This window comes from Cottoperca gobio, chromosome 3 (assembly GCF_900634415.1).
Source record: "Cottoperca gobio chromosome 3, fCotGob3.1, whole genome shotgun sequence".
In the NCBI taxonomy this organism is placed as follows: domain Eukaryota; kingdom Metazoa; phylum Chordata; class Actinopteri; order Perciformes; family Bovichtidae; genus Cottoperca; species Cottoperca gobio.
This window is the reverse complement of record NC_041357.1, coordinates 4,968,589-4,993,700: the sequence shown is the minus strand read 5'-3', so window position 1 is coordinate 4,993,700 and position 25,112 is coordinate 4,968,589. Positions and strand designations below refer to the sequence as shown.

Here is a 25,112-nt window from a genome sequence, read left to right as displayed (position 1 = left end):
TTGAGGTAATCTATCAATGCCAGTGATGGTAAGTAACTTTATTTAAATTACATTTATTTACGTAAACCTACTGAAAATCAGCCGAAGGAGGTAACACAACTGTGATTAAGCCCATGACCCACTGATGAAAGTATTGCAATATTTCTCCGTATTACTCCGTTGTATAAATGGAACTATGCACACATTTCTGAAAGCTTGAAGCTAATGTATCAACAACAAGACTCGAGCCTGCTAAACTTTGAGCACAATTTTCACTCTAATAGAAATTCTAAATCAACATTAAGTACAATTTGAAACCTGCTTTTGTAGGGTTTCCATTTTCTGACTCTTTATTCTATATTTCACTACATTTCAGAGTGAAATATTGTACTGTTTACAAACAACATTTATTTACCAGCGGTAGTTATTACATAGCCTACTTGCTAGTTAAGATTGCATATTGAAAACATTTTATGAAATGTGATCTATTATAATGAACATCAAGTGCTGATTGTGTTCAACATGTATAGTAATAATGATCAAATAGTATCAAATGTAGCGTTCATAATGCAACATTTAGTGTAATTACACTGCATCTTTTACTTTCACGTTTTGAAAAATGAATGCTTTTACTTTGGAGACTATATCACTATTGTTCCGGTTACGTGTGTCTCGCTTGACGCTGCTGTCACTGATGAGCCTTCTGAGCGCGTGAAGACTTGAATGCTCGCGGGGCCTTCCCTTCGGTCCAGTGGTTCTGTCACCGTTACAGCTCAGCTCTGGTTTTAAAATCAGCAGCGTCCACTGCATTTGTCCCCTCTGTCTCAGACAACCATTGGAAATGATAGGTAAAGAGGCTGTAAAGAGAGGGGGGTGCAGTGGGGGATGGTGCAGAAAACACACCTTATGGCCTGGACAGATCGATAGGTCTATTAAGGCAACAGGAGCGGTTCATAAATAAATCTGCTTCCAAGCAGCTTTCATGATAATAAAGACATGTTCTTCATTGTTATTTTGCCAAATACTTTCGCAATGAAAATAATCATTTAATCATATTTTTTAACAAGATTGAAGAAGCCAGCAAATATTCACATTTGAGACGCTGAAACCAATGAAAGTTGCCTTTAAAACATTTTTTAAAGACTCAAAACAAATAAATGATTTGCGAATTACTTGATACATTTTCTAGCGATCAGCTTATCGATTGATCGACTAGTTGTTGCTGCTCTGCACTCATACAGAGGCGCTTCTTTAGTAATAAGAATAGTGTAAGCTAAATATTATCAACTGATAAAAGAAAAGAATATTGTCTCTTTACCAACTGAACTCAACATACATCATGAATAGGATGATTGTAAATATAAAGTTGAAACAGCTTTTAAATGAAAACATTATTAGTGAGAGGTGAAGGCAACATTTCAAGGACTACACACTTATTACAGACACCAGGGGGCCCAACAATTCACCCAGGAGGGTCATCTCAAGGACATTCTGCTTTTTTAAGCCTGACTATTCTTTATCGTTTCAGCGTGTGGTTTTTTTACAGCTTAATATACACACATGTCTTGTGGCTGCAAATCTATGCTGGTCTATTGAGGCTACTACAAGTAGAAAGACTGATAGTACCTTACCTATAATAGACCCCATCGTTGTCAGTTTAGATTTCCCTTCACGGCGCCTTATTAACGTGGGCGGATTATGAGACAGTGGGCCCCTGGACACCAACATGCAAAGGCTGCACCACCTCTCGTACATAAGAGACACATACTTTATAGTTCGTTAGCCTCTTTCTGTTGTTGTCTTGTGTCTCTCTGTGTCTATTTGTGGACTTTTGTGTCTTGTTCTGGTCATCTTGTGTCTCTTTGTAGTCATTTTAAGGCTCTTTCTGCTCATTTTTTGTCTCTTTTCAAGTCATTTGTAGTTGTTTTGAGTCTCTTTGTAGTTGTTTTGTATCTATTTGTGGTATTTTATTTCTCTTTGTGGTCATTTTGTGTCCCTTTGTGAATATTTGGCCCCTTTTCATCGTCGTTGAGTCTCTCTGTGGTCTCTGTGTGTTTTTAGTTGATCTGGTCTCTTTGTAGTAGTTTTATGTGTCTCTGCGGTCAGTTTGAGTCACTTCCTGGTTGGTACGTGTCTCTTTGAATGATTTTGTAGGTGAATGCCTGACACTTTGGGCCCTTGTGTCCAGCAGCAGGCCCGTTCCGTAATCCATCCATGCTTATTCATTTGTTGTAGAATCCAACAGCAGGTTTATCCATGGACAATACTGTACCCAAGAAGTGTGATTATAGTTACACCATCATGACATAAATGGCACATTGTATAATACGATGCCACAAAGTCTCTGGTCATTCACAGATGCCAGGCCTCTCTCTGGCCTAAACACCAAACTCTCTGAGTAAACTATTCCAAACTTCCAAAAGACTTGTATCCCAGTTAGACAGCCTCACTTGAGCCTGGCTGTTACTTATGCAACTAAGCATCTTCCTTTAAGCCTCATCCAAAGCTTCTTCTCACTGTAGAGTGGATTCAGAAAATAAACAAAGCCTGCTGAGTCTTGGATCATAACACCAGGTTAGAGCTGTCTCTGTGAGTTGTTGGCGTGCATCCCTCCCAAAATACATCTTCAAATCCCACTCTGTTTGTGCCAATCCAGTGATTCTTTTTTCTTTTTGTCTTGGGAAGGAATATCTTTGCATCTTCACAGGTTTATCTGCCTATCTGACGAGTGAGGACCAATCAGCTCTTCACTTAACCGCTGGCTGCAGTGTGGGTGGAAAAAGAATGTTACATCAATAACCGTTACTACATTTCCTATATTTGACATCTCTAATCATTCCCAGGGGATTAAGCCCACTGACTTTGGTGATACCGGAGCTACCATGAGCGATGACTGTTGGTTTAGAGTGAAATGCTTTCAAAAAGCTATGGGATGGATGAAACTTCCCCTCAGGGCGAATTGTTACGTTAGTGATCTTTTATATTTTCTTCGTGTGCCACTCTCAGGTCAAAATAATCATTTGTTGAATATTTTTGCTTTAAATTCCTGCAGAACTTAAGACATTCCCATCAGCCGCAGCTGTACTTTGTGTGTGATGCTAATGAGCAAATATTAGCATGCTAATGTGCTAATGTGCTAAAGGAAGATGGTGAACATGGTAAATAATACACCTGCTAAAAGTCATGTTTGCATGCTGATGTTTAAAGTGCAGCCTCACAGAACCACTAGCATTGCCGTACACTTGTTTATGGACGGGGAAAGTGTATTTAAAAACGTATATTTCACCCGTTTTAGAATTCTAAACATAGTAATACACGTTTTAACTGTACTTTTTTAAAACTCCCCACTTATTTAATTATTTATCTATATTTATTATTTATTTATGTCCCATTGTTCTGTAACATTCTTCACATTTTATCAATTGAACACTGTGTATATATTGTTTTCTCACAATGTTTTCCTCTTTCAGTTGGCAGATGTGTCGATTACAGCCGTCATCTGTAGAGGTTTGAGGGTTTCAACACACTGACTGGTGGATGTTTAGATTTTATCAGCAGGTTAAACCTGCAATACTCTTTTATGATTAATAAAGCCCAATATACTGTAAATTGTCACCAAAAAGCTTGTTTCACCCATTTATCAAAAGGTGCAGGCCTCAAACATCTTATGCACAACAATAGATATATTTTGTCCACTGCATTTATTTATACAAAACTTTAACAGTATAATGCAACCCAACAGCATTACACTGTTGTTTGAATGCGTTGCAGTTCTGGTCATTTAGTGAACAGTAAATTAATGAATTACAGAAAAAATGAATCCAAGAGGTTTCTGGTTTTAATTGCATCATAAGAATCACAAGATTAAGAAGAAACAAATCACATTTCACATGTTGCTTTATGACAGTGTCAACCTAAATCTCTCAACGCATGTTTCCATGAACATTTAAGTTGGAAACACAATACTCTATCCAGGATCCTCACTATATAAGTCCCATAATTAAGAAGTGTCATCGTTATAATATTACTGAATCAAGCCTTCGATGTGTGAAGCATGGATGGATGTAAAAACAGCTGTTCTGAGACCTGGACTTTTTGTTCATTAGGCGTAAACTTAGTTGAGGTTTATGTCCTTCAACAGAGCCAACAGAGTTAACATGATCAGGTTCATCCAAACCTGCTTTAAACAATCAAGACAGCTTGACATGTAGAACAAACCACGTGTAAAACTCCCAGAAGGGCAGATGTTCACAGCACAGAAATGCATTGTTATGTGTGTGTTATGTGTGTGTTCTCTTACTGTATGATCTTAAAATCAAATCAAATTCTTATTATAAGTGATGTTATATTTTCAGTTGTAAGATTAAGTAACATTAGACAACTTTGACATATTATGAACAATGTATTTGGCACATTTATTAAATTTTAATAGCATATAGGGTCGCTGAGGTAAGATAATGTAGAGGTGTTACATTCAAAATGCTGGCTATACTGGCCCTGATCTCAAGTTATAGTTATTATACTACAATATGCCTTTCTCACTGAAGACATTTTGACATGTCGCACTAGGAAAAGCACAGGTGTAAATGATACAATGAAGATTCCATGCATCTGCTCCAGTGTCCTGGTGCACTGACTGTCACACTGATAAGACTCATTAGGACACGAACACAGAACAGAGTTGTGTTTCTTACTATGACACGTCCGAACATCTGCGGTAAGAGCAGGCCTGTTTCAATTCAATATATGGTCAAGTCAGTGCATTTGTATGTTTCATAGTGTTTTTAAAAGTAAATAAGTACGCTGAAGTGCTTTGCAGAGGCTGATATTTATAAACTCTTAAATATTGTGTTTCAGTGTGGTTGGAAAGTGTAACAACAACTGTTGACAGCTGGGCTTAAAGCTAGGGGGGGAATGTAATGTACAAACTTTTTTTTTTTTTACATCCCGACAGCAAACCAATAAATCAAATACAGAAAAACATTATTGTTATTTTTTATATTCTGTTATAAATCCGTCCAATCATTTCATTCTGCGCGAAGATATGCGACCATCCATCTACTGCCTGTCTATCTACCTGCCTGTCCATCTACCTGCCTGTCTATCTACCTGCCTGTCTATCTACCTGCCTGTCTATCTACTGCCTGTCCATCTACTGCCTGTCTATCTACCTGCCTGTCTATCTACTGCCTGTCCATCTACCTGCCTGTCTATCTACCTGCCTGTCTATCTACTGCCTGTCTATCTACCTGCCTGTCTATCTACTGCCTGTCTGTCTACCTGCGCGCACTCTGCCCATGCGCTCCGGAGCCTCCACAAGCTGCTAGCTTGACAGCTGCGCGTGCTACCTCTCTCCAATAGTCATCTTCATTGTTTACGTTCATGATGATCATTTTGGGAGAGTGGCTTTGATGGCAGGATTTAAGCGATATGTTGTCACTGTTGCCAATTTGCCGACTGTCTCGCTCCATTTAGCGACCTACGGAGCGAGTCTTGCTCGCTACTACCATTGGGAAATATTACAACATTAGGGTGGGTGTTTTGGTTGGATCATTATTTTAACCTAGTTTACTCTGGCTGGTTTCTCCAGTGTTATCTACATGCTAAGATAAGTTATTATCATGTCTGTCATTCAAATATGGAGATTGATTAGCTTAGCACGAAGACTGAGAGCGGGGAGAAACGGCTAGCGCTGCTCCACCAGCACCAGTAAAACTAAATAACACTGTTTTGTTCGTGTTTGTTTATATATAACTAATTAACACATGATATCTAATTGGTTGGAACTAAATGAAGCAAGTAAACGTATTTCCCAAAATGTTGCCTAGGACAAAACGGCATTTCGAGGGAAACTTATTTTCTCCCAGAGTCCGTTTGTTTTTAACGCCTCGCAAACACGTTTCTAATCAAAGTCCACGTGTGGAGGAGGGCGGGGTGGATGGGATAGTCCAGCAAATGCTGTTTGAGTCCAAAACTCAACGTTACGTTATTTAAGTTACGGATGTAAAATAACGTAACAAACGTAGTAATTGTAAACCAAACCAGGATATCTTATTAAACCTAACCAAGTAGGTGTGTCGCCTGAACAGTAGTTTGTTGTTGTTTTTTCAATGTACAATATTAATTACTTGTTTATAACTCCGAGAGTATTCCGAGATAAAATTGAGAATGCAGTTAATTTTTATGGGAACGTAATGTTGTATACATACTGAGTTGCGAGTCAATCTGCCGTCTCGTCCAGGGTTTTTTTTTGTAAACCTTGATCCCTACATTTTAGTTCAATGTAAACTTTGTTTTTGTATTGATTTAGGGCACCAATGCCTCCAATTCCCACCTCAACCTCTGAATAAAAGGCAAATCTGTCATAAAAACTGAGAGTCCAACCTTCCAGAGCGCTGTTACTGTTTTCAACAGACAATATACAAATTAAAGGATTTGTACCTTAATTAAAATAATTTTACTAACAAAACTGTACTTTAAAAATGATAAATACTGTCTTGACAGTGTGACAAAAACAATTAAGGGGAGCAGCATGTGCCCTCTACAGTACACACTCAATATTTTCCATTAGTGCAATATTTCAGTTACAACTGAGGATTCGATCAAGCATCGTACTCCATGGCTCAGACTAAAACTGCATACTTGCTTTCAGTTCCTGGAGGATGTCAGTCCCACTGCTCCAGGCAATGACTTTAGCTCTGAGAGAAGCGTTATCGTCCGGATCCTCCAGTTTGGCCAGCAGTTTCTCCAGGGTGTACCCCTTCCTGGGCATCACAACATCATTCCCTCTCAGACAGGAAGTGGGGCAGAGATCATTCCCACCGTCCCCCGCGTAAAATATTTGCTCGTACTCCACACCTCTATCGGACTGCTCTGACAGATACAGCTCCAGGACTTTTCTCTTGCAGAGGTTGACGGGGCATTGGTCGCAGTTGTGAGAGTGGCAGCACTGCACCTCCATGTAGCCCAGCTCGTTGAACTTAGCCGGGTTGGTGAAAACCTGATCGACGGCTGCGTGGAATCCGGATGCGTGGAGGATCCAGTCTATAAACATGGTGTTGGAGTCAGAGATGACTATGCAGTCAATGGTGCTTTTATGCTCAGATATGAATGTCAGCAAGTCCGTCATTCCAGCTGTGAAGGGAATGGTCTCCATAACACTGCGGACCCTGTCGGGGCTGACCTTCTGCTCTCCTGGATGGACAGACAGAAAAAAGATCAGAGGACTGAACTATAAGCAGGTTTGTTTGGAAGACCATTTCTGCCAGTAAAATAAATGAAAACATAGCCTTGTGATGGGAAAAAAAACAATGACAAACTTAGTATCTCAAAACAATGATTTAATGTTGCAAAATAATGACCTAGTATTTCATTATATTGAGATACTAAGTCATGTTGAAAAAAATGCTCATTATAATGAATAAAAAGTTAATGCACAAATATTTGGAGCAGCTCTATGGATGTAAGAATGAATGAATGGCCTACACACAGGATAATGAACTCTCACCTATGTAGTTCATCACTCTGCCCATGAACTCTGTCCAGTGGCCTTTTCTGTAGGAATTCTTCACAGAGTCAGGAAGCGTCTGACCTGGAAGGCATCTGGGAAGAGAGAAAACAAAAAAACATCCACAGTGGAGGAAGTGGTGATGTTGCTTGTTATTAAAATATAGGAAATCTGTGGTTCTTTACTATCCAGTGGGCTATTTTGCGCTACTAGTATCAAACAGACTTGTATAGTACTCCTATAGATATGTATACATGTTGCAGCAGTAAAAAAACATATACCACCAAACGTGTTTTGTGAGATATTTTTATGGTGATTAATGAATTGATTCAATCATATTATTTACCTAATCACCCAAGTGTCACTGTTGTCATCGACCACAGTGTGGTCAAAATCAAACACCATCAGAGTCTTCATTTTTCACCTGGAAAAAAAAGACATTGTGTAAGATAAAGAAAAATGTACAACAAAGAGCAATTATTATTATAGTTATCATCATACAATATTCTCTTTAGATAGTTGTATTGCGCATGTTCGCTCTGTCTAGCTGTGACATTAGGGTTTAGTTGGTACATACAATTATCTACGTGAAGCGGTCTGTTGCACCTTATCTTTCATCTGCACAAACCGTGACTGTACCAACCAACTGTTGTATCGCAATAAATCGCTACCTTTTATATGCCGATTGTAGCACATCACCTTTATTAACCCGGATATGTTTTAAGTTATTTCCTAATAACTATAAAAAGGTAAAGTTAAAACTCATTGTGTTTTAAATTACTAATTTTTATAAGAGGTCTGGTGAAACTTCGTCTCCTAAATTAACGGCCTAGCATCCCGGCTAATACCTTCATTATGATTCTACCTCAACCATTCACATCAGGCTCAGGGGGAATATCACGGGTTACGGGGATTTCTGTACAAGACTATAACCCAGGTAAGGAGACATACAATGCAGGATACCAGGTAAAACTGATCAAACTTACCTCAGCCTATTTGACATTAGTGCACGGTTCCGTCTTCCTCTTCGTCTTGTTGTCGTATTACAAGATGTGAACCTGTTCTGGGCTCATTACCGCCGCCTGCTGGCGAAGTGCCACTTTTTGAACTCTTAATATATCTATTGTAACCATGCTTCTTATAACAGCCTGCAATGTCCCATACAAATACATACTTGGAGACATTATACTACATTAATGTAGTACATTATTTTAAATGTGTACTTAAGTACACATTTCAGGTACTTGTACTTTACTTGAGTATTTTCTTTTCATGCTACTTTATACTTGTTCTACATTTCAGAGGGAACCCCCTGGGAGAAACCTTGTACTTTTCTACTGCACTACAATTATTTGACAGCTTTAGTTACTGTACAAATTAAATAAAAAAATTACAGCTGAAGCAATTAGTCAATTGACAGAAAATCTATTTGATTGATTCTTGATCAACAATTTTGATCATTTTGATTTTTCATTCAAATATATTTCATGATGCCAGTTTTTTTAAATGTGAGGATGTGCAATTTCTCCACATTTTCTGAATTTTTACAAAGCAGACAGTTAATCGATTAATCAATAAAATAATCAGCACAGCACATTAATCCATCATGAAACTAATCATTAGTTGCAGTCCTATACATACTAGTTCAAACATGATCTCCACCTCAACCAACTACAACTGTAAAATCCTGCTATTTTACATTAATGCATGAGTAATAATAAGCTAATGATATAATAGATAGTGATATAACAGTCACTTTAATGTATTAAGTACTTTACTTTACTTAAGTACTAAGTATCCTGATTAACTTTGCATACTTTTACTCAAGTAAGGTTAAAAGTATTTTTGCAGTGTTGGATCAGTACTTGCACTTAAGTGAAGGATCTGAATACTTCCTCTATAACTGGCAGCATGTCACCTTCATGACAACTGAAAACGTTTGACCCGTTGACCCAGAGAACGCTTGAAGGCATCTGTTCACCTCTTTGACCACTGGGCGGCAGTATCACTCAACCTTAATCTCACTACAGCAAAACAAAGAAGAAGAAAACCTGTCGCTTTAGTTCCTGGTTGCTTAAAGTCAAGAATCACCCTCTGTTCAGGTTGTTGTTTTTCTCATCTTTAAGCTAAACGGTCGCTTTATTTCGACCAATATGTTTAAAGGTTTCGGGACGTGGTTGGGTTTGGAGAACCAGACGTACACGAAGACGTCGGACGACAAAGAAGACCTGAATGTGGAGCAGGAAGAAAAGGTAGTGGAAGCACAAAACGAGGTAAACAAACAGCAAGCAGCTGATCATGAAGAACCAGAGGCAGACCAAGAAGACTCTGAGCACGTCAAAGGACTCGGTGGTGAGAAAGCACTGCGAATTATTGCTGTTTTTGCGAGAATTTTTTTAACATTTTCATTACGTCAAGCTAGGTAATTAGCTTCTCAGTGGCTCGAGGATTTGGTTGCCGTGCCATTAATCTGTCAGTCTATATACACTGGTTGTACACACATTAAACTAGAAGAGTGTATTTGTTGGTGAAAGCTCTTCATCCTATTCTTCACTCTCTTGGATTGTAACTAATGTTTGCTTTTCAGCTCTGTTGTTTGTTGTCCACTGACAACAAGGTGATATCTGACTGCAGGAGGAAGCTGGCTTATATATATTTCTTGTGTTGTTGTTGTTGTTGTAACAATGTTTTTAGTAATAGTCCCACAATATGATGTTTTGTCACCCATGCTAACTTCTCATCTCCCTCCTCCACTTGAAGATTACATCTTCAGTTTTGCCTCCAGTGCCACCAAGAAGATCTCTGAGTCAGTGGTGGAGACAGCACAGACCATCAAGAAGACAGTGGAAGAAGGGAAGATCGATGGCATCATAGACAAGGCATGTTGGTATTGTTGCTTGTTTGACATGTTTGGCAGCATATCGAAGACAACTTTGTGAAAGGAGTTACTTGTTGTCAAGAACAGCAATGTTCTCAACGTAACCTAATACTAGGGCTGCACAATATGAGGAATATCCCAATAACGATATTTCTTGTGGTAAAGTAGTACGGCAGCACTCGTCTCGTAAACCTGGTTTGCATGCGATGCCTAACTGCAAGGGCTCTGTCTGATTGAGAGAGTTAACAGCATGGCGTGTATTTGACAAAATAACGACTACAGACAGAATTTAATTTAATGCATTGCTATATTCCAAATGCATGTTTGCAGTCTTTGACGATAAAAAAGAAATATATTGTGCAGCCCTACATAATATCATGACAATATTCCATCACCCCCTGGTCCTTTCCTCCATTTAATGTGCATCTGTGTGTGCGTGTTACACTTGTCTATTTGCAGACTTTCCTAGGAGACTTTCAAAAAGAGCAAGAAAAGTTTGTCCAAGAGAAGAAGGCAAGAAAATCAGGTAAAATCAGAATCAAGAGACAAGAACCTTTAAATGAATAAGGTCGAGACAACAATATAAACTGTAAAACAAGACTCGGCCTAGCCCACACAAACTCAGGTATGTTTTCAAATCAGGGTTCATCTCCTTCGTTCCCAAAAAATAAAAATGGCCCTGTGTGGACCAAGCCTAATACACATGAAAATTATAAATAAAAAATGTGAAATAAAAAATATTATTAAATTAGAATTAAATTGTCTCAGAAAGTGAAATGTTAAATTACACTTTTAATTGAAAATGTAACGCAAGTTATCCGTCACTCAGGATTTTCTCTGTATATAATGTATTGAATTGTTCCAACTAGGGTTAAAAAATATTGAATATTGAAGATAGAAACTGTCCAAGGAGAGTTTATGAGAATTCACAGGAAATAAAATGGAAATATAATTGTTATCTGCTCAGGCTGTATTTAACATGTCGTATGCATATAAACTGTTTTCCATATCAAATTTTTTATGTCAAATTACAATCTTGCAAGTCCGTATTGATAAAGAATCGTGGTAATCAGGGCACTCACATTATAAGCTCATATAACTTGCGGGCCAAACGGCTTCACCAGATCCAGGTGTGTGCATGTGTGTAACAGAGATAAGTGAATGATGTAATACCTCTTGTGTACTTTGTGTCACAGCTCGACTGAAGGTGTGTGTGTGCTGATGTTTGTGTCTAGATGCAGCGGTGCCTCCCTGGGTCGGCTACAATGAGGAAGAGACGATCCAGCAACAGATCCTTGCTCTGTCAGCTGTAAGGGAATGCACTATATGAATGTGTCAACATGTCTGTGACATTATCGCTCTTTATCTCTGGAATAATTGGCCCCTTTGTGTACAAACTGAGCTCTTCTGCCTGCTGATTTCTAGGACAAGAGAAATTTCTTGCGCGACCCTCCCGCTGGTGTTCAGTTCCACTTCGACATTGAGCAGATGTATCCTCTGGCTGCAGTGATGCTGGAGGAAGACCAGCTCCTCAACCGCATGCGCTTCGACCTGGTTCCTAAACAGTCAGTAGTCTTCCAAGTATCGGGCACAGCCCCAGTTTCTGCAAGTGTGTTAACAAGACACACTTACATTCTCCAACATTGAAATGATATTATAAAATGGAAGGGTTTGTGTTTGACAGCGTGAAAGAGGAGGTTTTCTGGAGGAATTATTTCTACCGGGTGTCTCTGGTCAAGCAGTCGGCTCAGCTCACAGCACTGGCAGCCCAGCAGCAGCAGAAGGACGGTGAGGACAGAGCGGCCGGGCTTTCACCTGAGGACGTCGTCTTAACAGGTCCGACTTTCATCCACAGACTCATTTCACCTCATTTCATTTCACTTCTTCCTCCTGTATCACGGCGCAGAAGGAAGCAAGCATTTACATTTCATGGAATTACGGGCGGGTGCTCTTCACAGCGCGAGTTGTAAACATTAATGGCGTCCGCCTCAGCTGAGCTGTAACGTGAGCTGGCTCAGGTAAGCTCAGGTGAGCCTCTCGTCCATGAGTAGATACACACTTCCTTCTGCACGGTGATACGGTTGGCTGGTGTAGTTCGTTAGAAGAAAAAAATAGTTCCGACATGAAACTGCTCACAACAAGCTCTGTGGATGATCATGAGTAATTGGGTCATGATTTTTAGAAAGAGACAAAAGCTGTTTTTCAGATTATATTTACATTACAGGTCATATGTGGGTTGTTTGGCACTTTGAGCACCACAAGCCGAGTGCCCTCGAGTTCCATTATAATGTCTAACATAAACGAGAGATGTTTTATTATTATTTCTTCTCTCACCTTATTTGCCCTGGACTTGCTCTAGAAGACACGTGTGTCTGTAAGGCAGGGGTGTCCAAACTACGGCCTGCGGGCCAACTGTGGCTTGTATTATAATTGGCCCGCAGCTAATTCTAAAAGTATAATGGAATATGGCCCAGATAGAAACTTGCGCTTGAATGTTTTGTACTTCTTAGTTCTAACACAGAAACACAGTTTTGACTTGTCAGCTAACTTAAAACATCAAGTGTCAGATAAAGTTTGTGCTTTAGATCTTTACTAGATTGCATGTGATGAGAGCACAGATACGACAGACACCGCACTGCTGTTCGTTGTTTATGCGGGGAGTTGACGATAACTTTTGCGTTACAGAAGAGCTGCTTGGTCTTAGGAGTCTAAAGGGCACAACATAATTTGAGCACGAGGAATTTACCACAGAGAATTTCAAGCTTTCCTGTCTGATGTCGATGCTGAATACGGGGACGCACTCCACAGTTCTGATGTGCGCTGGCTGAGTCGCGGCCCCGTGCTGCAGCGGTTTTTGAAAGAGAAGGAGCGACCTCTTAATGAACTGAGAGACCCTCCATGTTTGGCAGACCTGGTTAGTTGATCTTACAGGTCATCTCAACACTGAACAAGAGCCTACTGCACACATGAAAGCATTCTGTGTGAAGCTCCGTCTCTTTGAGACACAACTACGCAACTTCAATGTTGCGCACTTCCCCACTCAAATATGTGAGCAAACATGTTCTGTGAACTCTGAACAAAAGCAGATTGAGAACCAAAATGAGCGACAGCATCTCTGTGATGTCCTTCGTATCTCAAACACCAAACTTACTCCTGACCTGCAGCATCCTTCAGTCCAAAGTGCAGTCCCCCTAATTTTTCTTTTAAGAAATATACCTCAAAAGTATGAATGTAAGGCCTTGAGTTGCGCACATTCTCACCACACCTTCTTCTTTTAAACAATGCCAGTTAACATGTAGTAAACGGCATATGCACTTTTTAAGTGCGTACACATTGGGCCCCAAGTCTAGTCTCTTTCAACTCCTTAGTTACTTAAAATAGGCACACATTTGTGAAGACAACAGAAGAAGTGGTAAGAGACAAGAATCGGCTTTCTGTCTCTGATCTGTCAATATTTAATTTGTTGCATTTGGTTTGATTAATCATCAGGAAGCGCTTATGGATTTCTGCTTTGTTGTCTGCGGGGAGAGTTTAGGATCAGTATAATGAGAAGCCAGGCTTCAGCCATCCACCTCATCATCATCATCATCATCATCATCATCATTATTGTTATTTTTATTCAGCTTGTCATTGCTGTTAATGACACTCTTGCTACACATAACCTCAGACAGGGCTGTGGTTTTAGGAGGACGTTCACAGGTCACTGAGTTAAACAAACTCCACATTGTGAATGTGTACATGTAAAACTAACAGCACTGTTCTGTTTTGTAGACAATGTCAGACCAAAAACTCCACCAGTTTCTATCAGCGACATCCAGGAGGTAAGAGTCCTGAAATAAAGACGTGTGTGTGTGTGTGTGTGTGTGTGTGGTGGGTGTATATGCAGATCTTGATACTTTCTTGACACTCATTCTAAAACTTAACAAAGCAGTACAGTCGTTTGTCTTAATCTACTCTCAGCCAGCTCAAGAAGAAGAGGAGGAGATGTCGACGAGTCCAGGAGTGTCCGAGTTTGTGAGCGATGCTTTCGACTCAACAAGCATCAACCAGGAGGACCTGAGGAAAGAGATGCAGCAGCTGGTGCTGGATAAGAAGGAGAGCCTCCCATCTCCCGATGGTTAGCTTCATAACAATGAATCTTAACATAAAAGTCTCCCAGGCACTGCCGCCGCAAAAGGGGGGAACAACAGCCCATTTTATCCGCCTCTTTCAGGTGTTATGATCACAAAGTGGTAACGTCTAAGCCAGGTGTTACAGGCGTAGAACGTTAGCGATCATGTCTGAGCCCGCGGCGTCTAACATGGACCAATCATCCAATCATCCAATCATAATCCACCATTGTGTGTTGCCCCCTGCCGTGCCAAGTGTCTCGGGAGCGCGCCAAATGCACTTTGGATAGTTTAGCGCCGTTACCTACGTCCCCTAGACTATTCCACCACTGCTGTGCAATCATCACTGCCATGTGCAATACTCACTTTATTTTCTATCAACCACTTGATACTTTATTATTTTTGATTATATTTAATTATTGTGTACTGCCTTTTTACTTCATATGTTCTTTTGCTGTGACAAGATAAATGTCCCCGTTGTGGGACTAATAAAGGATTTCTGATAAAACAGAAAGATACAAGGATAAACAAGTTGCTTTTTTGCATTTAGCATAAAAGAAAGGTGAAATGAATGGACTGAGGCTTTTTTGCAGAGGTTATGAGTTCAATAATTAGTAGGATGTTGTAAAAAATAAAATGGCCCTTGATAGGAAAAAGGTTCCCCACCCCTGGTTTAACCCAAGTATTAGGTGCTCGCATCGCACAGCTGCAATCACTGTACTAATCACTAATCCGGCCAATTTAGATGTTGGAAGACAATATTCAGTGATTGTATCAAGTGGAACTACATTTTGGAGTAAATAAATGTCTCGCTCATAATGTTCCTTTTTACATTCAGACGAGTCAGCAGACTGGGAGAAGGAGCTGCAGCAGGAGCTTCAGGAGTACGAGGTGGTGTCTGAGTCGGACAACAGAGACGACCAGTGGGATCAAGAGATCGAGATGATGCTCCAGGCCAACGCCAGCTAGATGAGTTCTACTTGTCTGTCTCCTTCTCTGTGAGCTGGCCCAGAATGGAGGAGTTAGTGCACTGGTGATGCACAAGGGGGATGAACTTCGACATTCTCTGCCCCACCCAACTGTGATTACTATCTTGTAAACATCCTCCTGTACCTAATGAAGGTGTAGAGCCAATAAATAGCAAGAGCGTGTCACCTGCTGGAAACAGTGCAGACCTTAGTAAAGTGCTACTTCATTGCTCCTTCCTAAATTACTTTTATCTACTCGCTGTCCTCTACCCTCTCTCTCTCTCTCTCTCTCTCTCTCTCTCTCTCTCTCTCTCTCTCTCTTTTCTGACAAGGAAAAGCCTCTAGAGGGCGCTCCAGTACAAGTACAGTGAAGTTTATAATGAAGGCGGCTTGCTTGAAATTACATAAAATGTTTACTCTTGCTTCCACTGCTGCTTACTGGGTGGGTTGTACAGTAAAGTCTTGGTATAGCTGTAGTTCAGTAAAGATACATTTATGTAAATAAAGAGGATTCTAACACTATACTTTACTTCAAGTTGCACTTCCCTTTCATTACATCTGCTTATTTTACATTTTGTACCGCAAACTCCTGTGTTCATGTCTGCAATGCTTTGTTTCTCTGCAACTGAAATACTGTACATTTTCTGTTCAAACCTGTCATCCTTTAATAAATATGTATCTGTTATTATTGACGACATACATCATGTGTAAGGTGGACACAAAGCCGAGGGGGACTAGGTTTTAAAATGACAGAAACTAGTGTTTTAAACGATGCTACCAAGCCTTTTAATGAAGCTAAAACACATGGCATATGTTATTTTACATTACAGGCTTGAGATCCTTTGGTGCATTCACATGCACCTCAGATGCTCACTTTCCGGAGTCGGTCTTCCTACTTTGGTGTGTTCATGAGCTTTAAGTCGTAATATGAAAACAACATGGACGCTACGAAGAATATGTGTTGTATGTTATTTGCAGAATATGTTATTTCCAGTATTTGCAGGACAATGAAGAGGTTTTGTCTCAGACTTGTTGATGCACCAGTACATTCCCTAAAACCAGTGAAATATTATTTAATAATGCTAATAAATAACTTTTCTAACTGACTTAGGTCACTCTACATGGACAGCAACTAACGGTTACAACCTAGTACCATATTAAAAATGACATGTTTGCAAAGAATACATGAATTAATAAAAGGTTTCCTTTACATTTATAATTGTCCACCATGTTTCTGTGTAATAAGATGTCAACTTGTGATGTGTACTAAAAGCTTCCAAGTTGTTGTTCCAACTTGAACTTGAGTTGAAACTATTCTTTCTGGTTATTCCGACACCACATGAATGCTGCGTGTGTCCATGTAATCATTATTTATTCATTTAGTTAGAACAGCATGTTGCAGTTTATATCACATTTGATCACATTGAAAAGATAAGTGACTGTTTTAATTACAGTAATGTCAACATTTGGGAAATATTATTCACTTTCTTGCCAAGAGTTACATGTAAAGATCGATACCACTCTTATATCTGTCTGTGAGCTAGTCAGCAGCTACTTAGCTTAGCATGGAAAGTGGAAACAAGCAAGCTGCTAGCCACGCTCTTTGTGTCCACATTTCTATGGTTGAAACTAAAGTGTTCCCGACCACAACCCATCATACTTTGTATGTTTAATCCAAACCATAAAAAACTAAAAAGTTGAAATGCCAGATTATTTTTGGACCAGTCTTGTCTTTCTGTCAAGCTAAACTAACAGGTTAGAGCCTTACATTTAACAGATATGAGTGGTATCAATCTTCTCATCTAACTTTCAGTTTCATCTTTAGTTGTTAAGTAAGCTCTTTCATGTCAGTTGAATTAAATTTCTGGGCATCCTGATGTCTTTGAGGTCCAAGACAACCATGTAGCTAATGGCTAACAGAGTCATGCATGGGTGACATATTTGTGTAGGCCAACCAGTAAGTTGGATCGTCCTGCTTCCCTCAACAAAAAACCAATAGGATTTTTTCATTGGATTATGGATTATTGGAGGAAACAAGCTCTGTGGCAAACAAACGTTTATGATACTTACACATTTTATTCAGCAACATAATCTCCCCAAATGAACACCTCTTGTAGGTTTTTTGACGCATAAATGCAATTGCCAGATATAAAAAGCTAACGTTAGGCTATAAACGTACTACACCACAGTTGCATGACTTCAACCACTTAGTTAAAGGCGAGATGACGTTAAATATCCCCAACATTATCTGTAGTCTCACATTTTTGTGGAGACTTTGAAATTCACGAGTGGGGTATTTACTGACGTATTTTATGTAATAGAACAAAATGTTAAAACCTCTCACCACTGACCTTATTTCAGGCAATAGTACAGTTAAAAAATGTACTTTGAGACGAGGAAGCCGGAAGTGCAAAAATGCTAACTAATTTCCGGGTTTTAGGAGTCATTCCTGCAGCACTCTTTTTGAGTCCGGCTGGGGACCTTTCTTGCATGTTACCACCAACCCATCCAACTCCTCCCTCCCCATCTCTCTCCTTCTTTATCTCCTACACTGGTGGTCACCATCAGACACAGAGCAGCTGCCATGGCAATAGTAATGTTTCAATATGTTGCTCATGGAAACTTCAGTAATGGCCATCCCTTCAGGTCATGGCAGTCTTTAGCTTCTGTACTGGGAAGCTAGTTCAGCCCTGTCATGTGCATGATCACTCCAGGCAAAGTCTCATTCTGTATAAGAGTACGAAACTGATTTAATTTAGAGTTTGACATTTAATATATGTGTTCCCTCTTCTTTTGAAGAGAGGTGGAGCAGACAGCAGAGGTGTGGGGGGGGCAGTCGAGAGGATGAGTAAGTAAGAGTGGAATGATGGAAAGGAGGCCTGGATGTTTTGGTAGAAGAAAGTCTATAATCATGTTGGTAAATGGGACAAACACATAGCTGTGCTTGTGCCAACCAGACGGCCTGACGTGTCTCTGCATGCTCCATACATTTCTGTGTAAGAGTGGGAAACAGATGGGACGTTGTCTGGAGTGTCAACACTACTCCCATCACGATTAGATACTAAAATGAATTGGATAATAAATACTGACTTGCGACTGGCAATCAATACAACGATCAATATGCTAATGTCTGCCATGCTTTCTCTCCTCCTCTTGGGTTTCAGGTGTGTGTCCAAGCATATAATGTGAAAAACAGATCATTTAATGAATAATTCTCCATGCTCCACAGCGTGTCCTCTCTTTGTTTGTGTCACTCTTTCTCATACGCACACACGTCACTCCCAACACAGCATCACAGTCAGGGTCCACCAGCTGGTCTCTAGCAGGACACACAGTAACTGTCACCATGGTGACAAAGCCCTGCAGATGAGGACCCATGTGTGTGGTTTATTGCTTGTGAGTGATGTTGGTTTAACAATCTTTTAATAATGCATAAAGGCAGGCCTGTGTGTGTGTGTGTGTGTGTGTGTGTGTGTGCGTGCGTGCGTGTGTGTGTGCGTGCGTGTGTGTGTGTGTGTGTGTGTGTGTAGCCCACATAGCCAGACAAAGAGACTGAACAGTGATGAGAGATAATCTTGTTGTAGAAACAAACACATCTCTTATACTGTTAGGCACAAATCCTATCTAAACTAACCAACCAATTGTTTACATTTTACAGCCACGGTCTATACAGCACTCTCTGTAGCCTGCCAGGATACAAGTGAGAAGGAATGTTGTGAAAATGGGTTAGTTTTAAAGAAAAGGATGAAGGGTGGAACACAAAAGAGAGGGAAAGAATAAAAGGTGCTCGTTTGAGAGGGATGAGGAATGAGGGTGAACACATAGGGGATAGAGGACAATGGAGGAGTTGGAGAGGCAGAGAAGGAGCTGCACCGTTGCTCATTTTGATAGCCTGTATTTTTCATCATATTAGGTGGAAAGTGATAGAATACAGAACAATTCAATGTAAGAAGCACATCGGCGTAATAGAAATGTCTTAGCCAAGAAAGGCCGTAATATTTAGAATTGTATAAACATTTAAATGCCTACCTCAGTCTCTGTACGTATTTGGAGACCGAAACTATCTTTCTGATGGCAAAGCTCATCTTTAGGTCAAATGCCAGCCTACAGAATGCACCTTCTCAGGTCAGGCTGTTCCCAGAACAATCTATAGCTCACCCTGGTTGACTCCCCGGACCGGAGAAAGCACAGCTGCAAAGATAAAGAGTTAAGATGGGCCCAGTGTGTTCAGACCGGCAAGGTCAGGGAGATGCGAAGACCGTCTTACTTACAATGTGGATTTGAGGAGCCATCTGGATGATCCATCTTTGGGTAAACAATTGATTGTTTTAGGATAAATGTGGAGGGAGAGCGGCTGTTTGCCAGAATGGATGGTGGCACACAATGTGACTGCATCTCTGTATCACTTGTAGTGTTTATTATCTGTTTCCTTGATCAAGATCTGATAACCCTTCCGTGTAAGACATCACTTCTGCTGCAGCTCCTTTGGTTTCCAGTACTCTGCTCATTCAAAATTTCCTTCACATGACCTGAACAAGCAAACAAGACCATCATGGAGAAGATTTGTTATTTCTATAAAGCTTATTTATTCTTAATGCCTGTCACTCCCCACACAATCAGAAGAAACGATTTACGGCAGGCAGACGAGAAGAGCCAATGTAATGGTATATAATATGTCTACTTTATTTATGGAATACATTGCGAGACGTGGTTTTACAACAATATGAATGTGCGTTAGTGGCTAAAACAAATCTAGCTAACTCTTTAATTGACTTTAGTTGAATGTAGCTTATGCTAGCTGCATTTGTCGAGCAAAGCAAGCACAGCAAAGATTTCTGTGATAGTGACCATGATGTCCAAAATGCACCAGGCAATCGGCAGTAGTTTGTATCGTGTTGTGAAAGTTTTCCTGCTCTGGAGAGATGTATATAAAATCAAATAAATGGTGATAGAGACAGAGTTGTCTTTGTGCATTTATTTGTGGCCACAAAATGGCACCAGTTTCACAGAATACAGCATAGTCTATGGAAGGGCACAGGTTGGAAGAAGACACATAGGCATTTTATACAATTTGGTTTGGAGACGAGGTGATAAAAAAACACAGGGGGCTGGGCCAAACTGCCCTTTGATGCTTGTAAGGTAATAGTTATGTAAACAGAATATTGGGTGATACACTCAATATTCTGTCTCAGTATGTTAAACAGTTTGATTAGGATTTGGGTGTGTCCTGTCTTTTGTTTTGATCAGGATTTGAAACATTTGGGTGGGTCCTGTCTTTTGTTAGTTCAGTATCAGTCTAATCAGGATGCGTCTGTCTTGTATTAACATGACCGGCACTCCTATGTTAGCATCAAATGGCAGTTGGCTTGTTTAACATAGGAAACTTATATAATTAAAACAGTAGACATTTAAATTGCTATTACAATCGCCATGCATCCTGCAAACAACTGTGTTTTAAAAATGAAAGTATTATTAAAAAGAAATCGCGTTTTTCTTCCTCAAGCTTCCAAAACACTGCTGCTTCTGTCCACAGGGGCCGCCAAAATTAACACAAAATGAGTTCCCCCTGTTTGAAATTCAAACAAGGTTTTGTAATTAAAAATAAAATGAATAGGGTTCAATAATTCACACTAAAGAATAAAGTGTCCAGGATTTCCTGTCGTTCATTTGAACTTCTCGTTCTTGAATAATATGACTGACCTGAGAAGACTGATTGCTTATTCTTGTTAGCCCGGACATTCAAGTTTGATTTTTTTATTTTATTTTGATGTCTGATATTTACTGGTCCCATTCAAACAGTTGGATTTTTTTACTTAACTTATATTTTTAGATCTGTAAATATACTTACTTAAAACTTAAATAAACGTAAAACCTGTAATAACTTTAGTGGTATTTACATTTATTTAAATCCTGGGCCCCTCTACTAAACTAAACAGTCTAAATCGAGACACCTGAGGGGCCGCAGGGAACTATAACTCTGTAAACTGTAGTTCCTCTTTTCTAGACTTTAGGGGTCCGTGAGTTACTTTCACCCTTCAGAACATACTCTCATTATTAATACTCCATCAAGTCTCAAAAAGCTGTACATGTATACGTATGCATATATGTATACATTGTGTTTCTTATTCTACTGTAGTTGTTTGTTTGTTTTTTGGGTTAGGTTTGCTCGGGATGTCACGTTATAAATAAGCTTAGAATCTGTTGTCTATGCTTCTAGATGTGAGTGACTTAATTTACTTCCTGCATGCAACCAGGTCAGTGTATGTGCATAACAACTTCACCTTTACAGGTGCATTTCCATCAACCTGTTTTCATGCATATTTTTCATTGTCGCAGAAAAAGTTTTCAGGACTTGACTGAGGTGGAAAAGTTGGTGTAATGATAAAAGCAAAATGCGAAAAAGTGCAATCAAAAACAACGACTAAATGATGACGTATGAATGTGAAGCATCTGCTCCGCTGTAGAGACCAAAAATAGAGTCAGATTAAAACTCCTCATCACTGCTCACAGATCTGATGTAACCTTCCTCACATTAATACATGACACAAACAGAAAGTCATATTTCCATCATGTGTTTTTCATTGCTTCTCACCGTTTGAGGTACAACTGGCAGTCTTTAAATTGCATCATCTTGTTGCGCCCTCTTCTTTTGCAATGGTATAATGGTTTTTTATATAATTGGCACCAACTAATGTTTCTCGAGGAACCAACCTAACCTAATAATCGCACAAAGGTAGTGGATGGAAACAAACGTTCATTCGCATTTTCTTTTGCCAATTTTCTTGAAACTTGGTTCAAATTTGCAATAGATTTGGATGGAAACCTGGCTAATCCACAGACACCCACTGCAAAGAAAGTGATCCTAAACATGTGGTAGAAAAATGTAATTGTATTAGCTTTAGACTGATGTGTGTGAAGTGATTTTGAACACAAAACTCCAAGGACGGATGGCTAAACTCTAGTGACAGGTGTGGAGCAGATTTAAACCCTGTAAAGCTATTGTTTTCATAGGGAATGGTGTGGTGGTAGGGGTGGGGTGGGGTGGGGTGGGGGGTTACAAACCGTATAAAAGCAAAAGTCAACGTTGACTTATTTCAAGTTACGCAACAAACATTTTGGGTTTTTTAACCCAAATCATGATCTTTTACTAAACCTAATAAAGCCGTTTGTTTCAATTCACAACGTTAACCAAGTGTTTAAAACTGCGACCATAATCCGGGAGAAAAAACGTTATCTCAAAACATAATTGAGAATTCTGTTACGTTGTATGGGAACGTCATTTTTAGGAGACAGGGTTGTGCATTCAAAAACACTCATCTGCTTTGCATGTAGCTAAGTGTGTTGTTGCCTCTGTTGGTCCTTACAAGTGCAGTAACACCAACGTGTTTCCCAGTACACAAGGTATCATTGTTCATACGCTGGGCAGTGTCTCACTCTAAGAAGGTGTGTGCTTCCCTTCACTGTGCGGTTTATTTGCACTGTTACACATAAAAGCACACATTCACAGACAGAACCCTGCTTTTACAACATGTGATATTTGTCCCAAAATGACGTGTGTGGGTATGACGGATTTAAGAAATAAATATTTTGGGTATTATCCTTTAGTGGTCGCTGGTGGGAAACCGTAATCACAGGATGTTAGATCAACTACTAAGTGCCAACACTCGTGTCACATGATAAACTGCAAAAGCGTTTGTCTTCAAGTTCAGACAGTCAGAGTTTATTTTGACCATATTTGGAGCTTTTGGCAGGAGATGACATTTCACAATATACAAGTTATTGTTCGCTGCTGACAAGCATGCAGAAACATTTTATGCTCTGCTACACCTTACCTGGTTAATGGCCGGCCTAATAGTTCATCTATTAAGGAAGTCACCAAGTCTGCTGTGTCTTTTACATGGAGATGGATGATAAGAGAACTAACTTGTGCAGGCTTGAGATTGGCTGACTCCTAATCTCTGTTTCTCACGCTGCTGCTTTTTTTTATCTTGTTCTTCTTTTTGGATGTAAACCTAGTCGTGTGTGTCTGTGTCTGTGTCTGTGTCTGTATGTGTGTGTGTGTGTGTGTGTGTGTGTGTGTGTGTGTGTGTGTGTGTGTGTGTGTGTGTGTGTGTGCACGCGTGTGTGTGTGTGTGAATCCAAGCACACCTGTCAACAACGAGACAGTGGGTCCTTTATTACCCAAGCCCACGCAATTCAACTGACAAATCCTGTTCCAGACAAACGCACACACACGCACACACACACACACACACACACACACACACACACACACACACACACACACACACACACACACACACACACACACACGCACACACACACACACACACACACACACACACACACACACACACACACACACACACACACACACACACACACAGAGTTCCACACACACTCAACCACTCACATAGGCAGTTGAAAAGAAAAGAGGAGCCAGGTGCTGAATAGGAGCCCCCCCTCTTCTCTCCACCCCCTCTCTCTCCAAACATGTTGAGTTTTTAGTGCTAAATGTTCTTTAAATTGTCGGGCGAGCGCAAACAATCGCATCAGAAAATGCTTTGACGTTAAACATTAACCTGCTTTTAACATCTGCAGCTGCAGGTGCGTCACAGATATTTCTGTGCAAGGCAGAATACAAAGTCAAAGTCAAGTTAATTCAAACTTTTATTTTTCTAGGACACATTTCATGAGCAATGAAACACTACGGGCTTTACATAAAACATTAAAAGTGCCACACAACAAAAGGAAAGCCCACTATGAGAATACTTATACTGATATACATACACACACAGACATGTGCGTAGGTCCTTGCCTTCAGTGTCTTCGGTGTTTGTTGGCTCATATCTTGCAACAAAAGCCAGAAATGTATTGTGACTCATATTTCATGATAGGAAGCAATAGTCTTTGATGAAGCTGATGTACCTCTTCAGTCTAAATATCTCACTGAGACTTGCTATTCATGCTCGGCTTTACAGCTGCCTACCTAAAACCGTTTTAGGGATTTTATACTTCAAGGGGCTTTATGTTTGCAAAACAAAGCTTTCTTATCGGAAGAAGTTATTCCCCTAGTTCAAAGCCAGAGCTGTGGTTAGTGGTAACATTTGAAACATGTAAGAGTACCAGTTGCATGTGGCATTGAAGTAGTGCAGTTCACGCTATCTGATATCAATGTCACAGAGAATATAAAACACATCATGCACGTCACTGTTAAGGCTTTTGGAAAGTTACATGTTAAAATTGAATTATCAGTTGAGATAAAAAAAAACTGAATAAGGGCTTTAGGTCAATAACACTATTAAATGTTTATAACATGATTAAACAAACACTGAAGGGTATGTAATGCTGAGGTTTGTCTACTTTGTCATTGAGAGTGGCTTTGGAAAGTGAACTGTCTTCTCACTTGTGCTGCTCCTCCCTCCTCTGTGCTCCCAGATTCATATCCAGTCAGTCACCCTGTCTGGATTCCCCTTGTTTAACACCTTGCTGTTTGACAATATGTCAAGTCAGACAGATAATAGAATAAAAACAGGAAATGACTTGTGCCTTCAAAATAAAAGCGCAAAATTCACTGGAAAAAATAATCTTTGTATTATATTAGCCATGGAGTGAACCTGCAATTTAGCCAACGTGAATTGGTCTAATAATATAGGTGCAAAAGCTTAAAT

At 39.8% G+C, this 25,112-nt stretch overlaps 2 protein-coding genes across 3 annotated transcripts; one reads left to right on the top strand and one right to left on the bottom strand.

Annotated features, from left to right (window-relative positions):
- Nucleotides 1-1,146: 1,146 nt before the first annotated feature.
- phospho2 (phosphatase, orphan 2) lies at nucleotides 1,147-8,540 on the bottom strand. 2 transcript variants are annotated; one of them, XM_029428528.1, is made up of 5 exons: nucleotides 8,473-8,540; nucleotides 7,833-7,910; nucleotides 7,487-7,581; nucleotides 6,626-7,173; nucleotides 1,147-2,741 (listed from the first exon to the last, which is right to left on the bottom strand). In XM_029428528.1, exons 2-5 carry the CDS (start codon nucleotides 7,901-7,903, stop codon nucleotides 2,727-2,729), a joined length of 729 nt encoding a protein of 242 aa, XP_029284388.1. In that variant the 5' UTR covers nucleotides 7,904-7,910; nucleotides 8,473-8,540; the 3' UTR covers nucleotides 1,147-2,726. The 2 variants fall into 2 exon arrangements, with proteins under 2 accessions (XP_029284388.1, XP_029284387.1); XM_029428527.1 differs by lacking the exon at nucleotides 1,147-2,741 and having other exon boundaries at nucleotides 3,800-7,173.
- Nucleotides 8,541-9,524: 984 nt separating this feature from the next.
- On the top strand, nucleotides 9,525-16,133 carry syap1 (synapse associated protein 1). The gene is made up of 9 exons (XM_029428578.1): nucleotides 9,525-9,838; nucleotides 10,247-10,365; nucleotides 10,824-10,890; nucleotides 11,600-11,673; nucleotides 11,790-11,929; nucleotides 12,049-12,200; nucleotides 14,136-14,185; nucleotides 14,325-14,481; nucleotides 15,312-16,133. Exons 1-9 carry the CDS (start codon nucleotides 9,640-9,642, stop codon nucleotides 15,440-15,442), a joined length of 1,089 nt encoding a protein of 362 aa, XP_029284438.1. The 5' UTR covers nucleotides 9,525-9,639; the 3' UTR covers nucleotides 15,443-16,133.
- Nucleotides 16,134-25,112: the final 8,979 nt, after the last annotated feature.

Bases quoted from the DNA above. Each gene is read 5' to 3' on its own strand.
- syap1 (XM_029428578.1), top strand. From the start codon at position 9,640: ATGTTTAAAGGTTTCGGGACGTGGTTGGGTTTGGAGAACCAGACGTAC. The intron at 10,891-11,599 runs GTAAAATCAGAA...GTTTGTGTCTAG, and splicing joins GAAGAAGGCAAGAAAATCAG to ATGCAGCGGTGCCTCCCTGG. The intron at 12,201-14,135 runs GTCCGACTTTCA...TCTGTTTTGTAG, and splicing joins TGAGGACGTCGTCTTAACAG to ACAATGTCAGACCAAAAACT.
- phospho2 (XM_029428527.1), bottom strand. From the start codon at position 7,903: ATGAAGACTCTGATGGTGTTTGATTTTGACCACACTGTGGTCGATGAC. The intron at 7,582-7,832 runs GTAAATAATATG...CTCTCTTCCCAG, and splicing joins AGTGACACTTGGGTGATTAG to ATGCCTTCCAGGTCAGACGC. The intron at 7,174-7,486 runs GTGAGAGTTCAT...CTGTCCATCCAG, and splicing joins CAGAGTGATGAACTACATAG to GAGAGCAGAAGGTCAGCCCC.